At 41.9% G+C, this 8,388-nt stretch overlaps 1 protein-coding gene and 1 pseudogene across 1 annotated transcript; one reads left to right on the top strand and one right to left on the bottom strand.

Annotated features, from left to right (window-relative positions):
- Positions 1-1,100: 1,100 nt before the first annotated feature.
- LOC128780900 (upstream-binding factor 1-like protein 1) lies at positions 1,101-2,330 on the bottom strand (annotated as a pseudogene).
- Positions 2,331-2,850: 520 nt separating this feature from the next.
- LOC112320255 (BET1 homolog) lies at positions 2,851-3,398 on the top strand. Its single transcript, XM_053924928.1, is given in 3 exon segments — positions 2,851-2,875; positions 3,078-3,159; positions 3,161-3,398. Coding segments are annotated over 3 exon segments (345 nt in total).
- The last annotated feature ends 4,990 nt before the right edge of the window (positions 3,399-8,388 follow it).

Below are 8,388 nucleotides of genomic sequence, written 5' to 3'. Positions count from 1 at the left end.
ATGTCTGTCTCTTTATCCCTCCATCAGTCCTGAGTGCTAAATATGAGATTCACCTACACCTGGAGCTTCAGGAAGGAATTTAGGCTTCTGTTCTATGGAGGCACTTATCAAATGAAACAGTGAACTTTAAGAAATATATATATATATATATATATTTAAAGTTATAGAGATGTAAGTCTCAGAGAGATGTAAGAGTTAAATATATATATATATTTCTTAAAGTTCATATATATATATATATATATATATATATATATATAGCCTCCTTCATGAGTTGCCTGCTCTCACATTTCAGAATGGTCAACTCCTTCCTCACACCAAACAGAGCAAGAGTCCAGAGGTACAGTTCTTGTAGGGAGTGTAGGAGCCGCAGGCTCAAGGCAGCCACAGACTACCTCTGGCAGACAGAAAATGGGGAAAGCAAAGCCTTTTTAAAAATAATTTTTAAAAAATTACAGTTGACATACATTATTACATTAGTTTCAGGTGTACACCCCAGTGATTAGACATTACATAACTTATGAGTGATCATCCCAGTAAGTTTCACACCCATCTGATAACGACACATAGTTATTAGACTATTGTTTCCATATTCCTTATGCTGTACTTTACATCTCCATGACTATTATGTAACAACTAATTTGTGCTTCTTAATCCCTTCACCGTTTTCACCCATCCCCCCAATGCCCTCACACCTGGCAAACCATCGACACATTCCAAAAGCAAAACTTCTTACTTCAGAAACACTCAGTCTAAAGCCCAGTGACCTCCACAGCCCAATCATCTGTTTCAAGAGCCTTCACCACACAGAGTTCCTGGGGGAGTGGTAAATATGGTGTAGGGGCCCCAATACATGCTCATAACATATTTCTTCTCCCAGCAGGACACTCTCCTCCCAGGCTTACGCACCTGATATTAAGAGTACTGTCCCAAATTCCATAATCCCCAATGTGTTCCACCCCGTATTGAGGAGGGGTACGGGTGATGAAGGAACAAGCAAATAAATAAAATGGAGGAAGAACAGCCCTTTCTTTTGCTGCAGATGTCATGGATATTTGTCAGGAAGCTCTCTGTCCCACCTTTGCGGGAATGAACAAAGCTCAGATGGAGTCTGAGTCAGAGGTGACTCCTGAGGAAGATGAGTTGCAGCTGCAGCTCTCACAGTCTTCATCCTCATCCCCACTGCTGGAGTCTGAGGAGCTACTGCTTTCTGCCTTTTCCCCATCTTCCTTATTTCCTTCTGATCTCCCTGAGGCATGAGAATGGCCCCCTGTAGTCCCTGATGATTCTGCCCCTGGAGCCTACAGCCCCTGCTCCTGTGCAAGCCCTTCTTGCAGAGCCCTTGCTGAGGGACAGTGCACATCTCTCCTGATGATCTTGGGGTCCGGGCCTCCATTCATGTTCATGTTCTTACGCTTAGTATAGGTTCTCTGTCTGTAAGCAGAGTATTCTTGAGGGGACAGACTCTTGAGCCAGTGGTCCAGGTCCACCTTGTACTGTTTCTGCAGCTCCTCGGCCTGCTTCTTGTAATGCTGCTTCTGGCTCTGCGGGATGCACTGCCAGCGTCTGCCAATCTCCACCCTGCGCTCCCTCAGGGGCAGGTCTCGCAGCTCCCTACTCGACCACAAATCCTGGTGGAACTTGTGGTATTCGTTCATTGGGGGCTTCTTGGGCTCTCCATGGAATTTTACCTTCTCAGAAAAACAGTGTTCTGAGGGAGACTTCACTTTTTCCACATTTTCCTGAATCTTCTTTTGGGCTTTGGTCAGGCTCCTTCTAGGCACAACAGACATCTTGGAGTTCTGGACTAGACCGGGGTGGTCCTTCCTAAACTGAGCCAGTTTCTTCTCAAACTCCTCTTTCTCTTTCTGAAAATCTTGAACGTATTTCAGCTTCATCTGTTCTGGGAGTTCCTTGTATTTCTTAGAGAGGAGCTTGGTCAGCTCTATGTTGTTCAGCTCAGGGTGCATTTGGGAGTACTGGGCCCTCTTCTCCATGAAGAAGCGGAGGTAAGCAGTCGGGGGCTTCTTGGGTAAGTCGGGATGCTTCTTGAGTTTTTCACTTTTGTAAGGATTTTTAAAATGTTCCTTAGCTTCCAGGACTATTTCTGTCAATGTACGAAACTTTCTTATTTTTTTAGAAATTTCTAACCATTTGAGCTTGCACATTTCTCCAGAATAACCTTTAAAAGCTACTTTTTCCCAGTCCATCCGTGACTGGGTTGTTGTGAATGTGTGGCTGTCATTGAATGGGAGATTGTTCTCCAGGAGGTCCAGTAACATCACAATGTCTTCTTTGGGCCATTGGTCTTGGCCATTAGTCGATGCCATTTCTAGGACTTTGAGCCCCAAAGTTATGCAGACACCACAGCAGAAGCTCAAATATCTTCACTCTTAAGACTTAGCAGTTGAGCTATTTCAGAAGCTTTGCAAAGCGTGATTCTATATTTCTGAGGAGAAAGAGAAGAAATGAATGAGAAAATCACAACCCACTTGGCATATGTCCCTCATGTAACTGACTTGCCTTAACAAAATAAAGGAAAAATTATCTATCTCTGAAGTGAAATTTCTGTTTACCTTTCATATGCTACATTGTCACTTTTCAAAATCGTCCTGTCACCTTTCATTCTACCCTGCTTTTGCCAGATCTAACTAGGGCCTTTCTTAAATATGACAACAACTGGCTACTCAGGGCTCAATGTAAGAAAAACGCCCTGGGGGATTGATTTCATGGCCCTTTAGGAGAAGAAATTGTTTCTCAGGGCCCCAGTCCTGAAGTCGAGGTCCGCGTGACCCCTGGCTCCTTCCTACCTAGCCCTCGGCCTGCCTTTCGCCTCCTTCTTCTTGCAGGATGAGGCCTGCAGGCCTGGGTAAGGAGAAGGCTCACCTTCGAAGTTCGGGGGCCCTGAACTGGTGGTGCTGGGCGCCGGGACGTGGGGTCTCTGCCACTGGAATCTGAGCCAGAAAGCAGGATGTATGGAGGGCTCTTTGGAGGCTGTGCCAAGAGGAAACACTGCGTTTGTCCCAGATCCTAGGGGTTTCCTTAAGTTCGGTGCAGTCCCAAGTTTGGATGGTGAAGGAGACCTCCTGGCAACTATGGCTCTGCTAATAGTGGATATAGTGCCTGTGAAGAAGAAAATGACAGAATCACTGAAATGCTGACACAAAGTAACTGCTATAAAATTGGTTTACATTGAAATAGGCCATGAAGTTAAAAGTCAAAATAAATTCTTAGGTGAAATGGATTCACAATTTGATTCTACAACTGGATTTCTAGGTAAAACTATGGAAAAACTGACGATTTTATCCAGAGGGAGCCAAACAAAGCTGCTGTGCTATATGATGCTGTTTTCATTGTTTGTCTTGTTTGTCATTTATTGGATTATTAAACAAAGGTGATGCAAGTAAGTGTGAGTTTGGGATTTGTTCCAACTTAAGTGCTTGGAGTACTACTCTGGTAAAAAAAAAAAAAAATCATCATCAAAACATTCCTAACTTTGAAATACTATAGCTTTTTCCATTGAAGATGACTAAATTTTACTTGTTTTATAAATCACATTAGATAATACAGTGCTCTTTGAATATTGTTTGTTAATGGCTCATTTTTGCTCCTATTTTCAGGGGTATTGAAATGGCCAAAAGTCAGTCTGGCCCTAACAATTGTTTTTCTTTTGTTTACTGTCAGATGAAATAGCAGCACGGGATTCTGTTGCTACCATTCCTGTAGGTTTACTTTCCATGTAGGGAAACTCAGTGGGAGAATAAGAGTAAGCCTGGAGAGCCTGAGGATGAGCCGTGGAGGGGCCGGGCGAGTTTGTGGGGGAACGATAAATGTGTATTCCTGAATGACATCGACCCTAATGATGTACTCCCCTTGCCTTTTTTATTGGGTTGAATTGTAAGCGGGTTCCTTTTTACCTATAATCTTTTCTAATAATTTTTGATGGTGTGACTCCTCTTCCCCCAAGAACCTCGTTCTTTAATAAAGCTTGTTATTTTGGCACATTTCTAGTATGGTGTCAAACGAATGTCTAATGGTATAGTTGTTAGGTTAACTTTATGCATACCACTGACTTGGCTTAAAAGAGTTATATGATTTGAGCTACTTAGGCCGTTTGGTTATCATTTGTGACAGAATAATGTGAAGCCAGCGTAATTGCCAAGCTCTGAATGAACATAACATGTTCAAGAATAATTAATTGCCTCTGCTTTATTATGTGCTCAAAATAGATAATGGAAAGTGCTCAGCATTGAATTTGGGGTTAAGGGTATTGTTGCTGTAACCCAGTACATTTGTTTACAGAAAGCAAGACAAAGGTGGAATGTTAAACAGAAAGAAATAGTAAAATGTCCTTAAATACTCTGTATCGCTCCTAATTTGGAATTTACTCATTTATGAGTCCCAAAATAAATTTTTAATGAAATGAATTAAAAAAAAAGAAAAGAAAAGAAAAGAAAACTGCCCTGGGGAAGCAGAGCAAAAATTGAAAAGGAAAGAGAAATGTCGCAGAGGGAAGGACTATTGATCTCTAGGGCCTTTAGTGTGGCCACCTTCTAAGTGCACTCAGGTGTCCGTGAAGAAGGTACACGCTAGAAATGAAATGAAACAAGCTAAGGAGACATGCGTTCCACACTGGCATTTTCTATGAATGAATTTCAAACCTGGAATAAGTGACTAACATATAGGTTATTTGTAGTGAGGAAGAATGAGTACCTCTAATGAACCATATTGCTTCGCCCTTCAAGTGTCAAGGATCAAATGAGAATTATGGGATATCTACAATTTTATTAGGTTAACTTGTCTTCATTTTTAATCGTCTGTCACTTTTACCATTGCACAACAAGGTTTTCCAATTAAGTTTCAGGTTTCATGCCTGAATAAGAAACTACACAAAATCTACAACTTTCCCTCTAGGTATCACAATTTGTACAGACAAGGAACATAAAATTAAAAAAAAATAATTATGCAAAACTAAATGTCAAAACAATAACATTAAAATGTTATAGCTCCAGAGTAAACTAAAGTAATTACATCATTTAAATTTAGGCAAATTACACTTTCTTAGGAAAGTCTTAAGCCAGCTGACAGTGAAATTATGATTTCTACTTTTTAAGGACAGAAGAACTCGTCTACATAAAGGTGTGTGCTCACCTGATGATTGTGTAATTCCTCTCATCAATGCTTGTTGGCGCAGGGGTTCTGTGTTGTCTGGGCGCTCAGGACCAGAAGGCAGCTGTGACCGTCTGAGTTTTCCACAGTCCAGCCAACCACAAAGGCCTGCAAGCAGAATGAACCTGGCTTTTGAGCCGCGTTTATAAAAGGACCCTGGAAGCTCCACCCCAATTAGGTTTCTACAGTGTCTGAAACCCTGTAGGACAGACAATGTAATCATGGATTAGAAATAATCTGTTTAACCCCCACCCCCATCCCTTTATGTTGGTTCATCCTAGACACTGATTGATTTTTAACAAAATCCACACGGCAAAATTTCGTCTGAGTTTCTGGCGAATGTTTGTGAGAATGTTCCCACATTCTACTTCCATTCCTGCTCCCACATCTGACTTTATTTTAATGTGGTATTTGAATATAAGTTCTCCCCTTCATTACTAATTTCAGTCTTTTCCTATGGTCTGGAATCTGAAATTCTCTTATCTGCAGGATGGCTATTTAAACTGTTTCAGTCCTGTTCAATTTCCCCCCAGTCTTTAGAGGTTAAGGTGGCATTTGAGATAAAACTGTGAATGATTATATTTAGTTCTGTGTTTAGAGAGCTAAGATATGTACTAAAATACACATAATTTGGTGAAAGCAATTTGATGAAACCCACGTTGGCAATCAGGATATCATGACTGAAATGATGACTTTGTTTTTTACAGTATCAGGTTTCAAAAATTTTGTTAAAAATCCATTTCCCACCTCTGTTTAAAACTTGTATTACTAAGCTTCCAGCAAATAATTTATTCTATGAATTGCCCCACAATAGCATATTATCAAGAAACTCTAAATTAATAAAAAGCTTTAACAGTTAGGTTATAATGCAGTCTGTAAATAGGAATTGATTTTGGATTGTTCAACTTACTCATACATATAGACACAGCTAAAATTTCTACAGAGAAATTTCTGGCGGTCTAAACTCCTTGTGTTTATCAAAGGTAATAACTTGTTGGTGTGAGCTTTTTAAATAAATGTCTCTTTCTTTGTATTGTGCAACATTTTCGGTAATGAGAACGAGGCACTCCAAGAAGGAAAAGCTGTTTTATAGAAATATACTGCCAGATACATACTACATACATTAAAATAACTCACATAGACTACACGTGCAACCCATGAGGCTATGGCACGGTCTTCACATCCCCCGGCCCTATCCCTACCTGGTCACTTGGGAAACCCACCAACCAGCTCAGGGTTTACAAGGACCACAGTCAAAATGTCACCTGGTGCCTTGACAATTCCATTGCTGTCCTTGGTGGCTGCCCAGTCTGCAGAGCAGGCACCACAGTGCCAAGGACAAGGCAAGCCCACCCACCCCCTTGAGGCAGCACGCACCCCAGAGCCAGCACTTGCAGATACAGACCTGGTTCCAGGGGGTTGGAGAACAGCATGCAGCCCAGACTCCCTGCCTGTGCTCCACCCCTGGCCTGTCTGTTCCACCGCTTCTCGGACCACACCCCCATCCCCCACAGCACCCAACCGCCCAAGTTCCCAGCACCCATGCCTGCAGGCCTTGTGTATTGTGAGAGCTCTTCAGAACTTGGCTGAAATGCTTGAGGCCAAGAAGCCTGCTCTCCTGCTTTCCAGGAGCCAGAGCCCTGTCCCCTCCTGTTACCTCTTCACAAGCGTTCAGTTACACACAGAATATATGCTCTGTTCACTGGACTATGAAAAACAACTAACATAAATAGTTTTAATAAAAAAGAAAGGTAAGCAAACTATATTCTGAAATGTGAAAGCTATCATTATGAAACTATGAAATTGGTAAAATATGAAGTGGGTACTGTCATATACTATTGGTATGTGTAGGGTAAGTGGAGGTAGTCTGGTTCCTCACCCATGTGTCCCAGTAGCTAAGGGAAGCAGTGTCCCCATAGCCTTGAATGGACCTGATAAGTAGTGTTCTCATAGCCTTGGGACTGGGTCCAATAAACGGTATCCATAACATGAAGTGGGCTCCCATGCGCAGAAGTATGTTATGTTGTAAAATTTCTGACATCTAGCCAGCTTTGTTCCCATCTAGTACATAAACTGTTAGGGGCTTCCTGATGGGGGTGATGATGCGAGATACAAGCAAAGAAACAGATGCCATGATGAGTGCCACGCTGGGGAACAAGGTCCATGACGTGTGCCACACGGAGACAGGCAGACAGACACACAGCTTGCAGGGTGCATGGCTTGCCCACCCGTGAATAAAGGCATGCCAGACAGCCCAACAGCTCCGTGAATATTATTCTGTCTGTGCGAATACCATGAACCTGCCTGGCCTTGAAGGGTCACAACACAGTATGTTAGCAGTCAGTGGAGGGAAGTTTGAAAATATGCATTAAAATCCTTAAAAATATGTCTGCCTCTGACCTAGTAATTCTAGTTCTAGAAGAGAATCCGGAAGAACTTCCTGGACAACACTTAGCATACAAGAAATTTACATCCACAGTTTCTCTTCTCACTGCGTATAATCAGCTTCCAGTAGTCTCCCTCTTTCCACAGCTTTGTTTGCCTCAGTTCCAGTTACCTGAAGTCAACCATGGTTGGGACTATTAAATGGAAGATTCTATTAAGAGACAATCCTAGGTTTTAAATGACATGCCGTTCTGATGGAATCCAACACTGTCACTCTGCCCTTCTCGGGACATGACTCGTCCCTTGCTTTAGAGCATCTACCTGGAGTCCCTACCTGCTTGTTAGTCACTTAGTGGTCATCTTGGTTATCAGATCCACTGTCATAATATTGAAGTGTTTGTGTTGAAGTGACCCTCGTCTTACTTAGTAATGGTCCCACAGTACAGAAGTAGTTCAGACGTTATCAGAAGTATCTTTGTATAGGGAGGAACATAATACATAGAAGGTTCGGTTCTAGTCAAGATTTCAGGCTTCCCCTGGGGGTCTTGCAATGTATTTCTCACAGAATAAACAAGAGCACTGTACATAACATATCAGGAATAAACTTTCTCTTTTCTTTTTTCTTTTTTCAGGAGAAACTGAATCCTCAGAATTTCAGGACAACCTTCTTTCATTTCACTGAAGGGTGTAGTGAGTTAAATTTCCCCCCCAAAAAAAATTACCTCCAAAACCTAACATCTTTCACCTGTGTTGAATGTGACCTTAGTTGGACATTAGGTCTGTGCAGGTGTAATTAAGTTGAGCACCTGAAGTTCAGATCATCCTGGATTTAGG

Source organism: Desmodus rotundus, chromosome 5 (genome assembly GCF_022682495.2).
Source record: "Desmodus rotundus isolate HL8 chromosome 5, HLdesRot8A.1, whole genome shotgun sequence".
NCBI lineage: Eukaryota > Metazoa > Chordata > Mammalia > Chiroptera > Phyllostomidae > Desmodus > Desmodus rotundus.
Note: the sequence above shows the minus strand (reverse complement) of the source record. Positions and strands in the feature narration are given on the sequence as shown.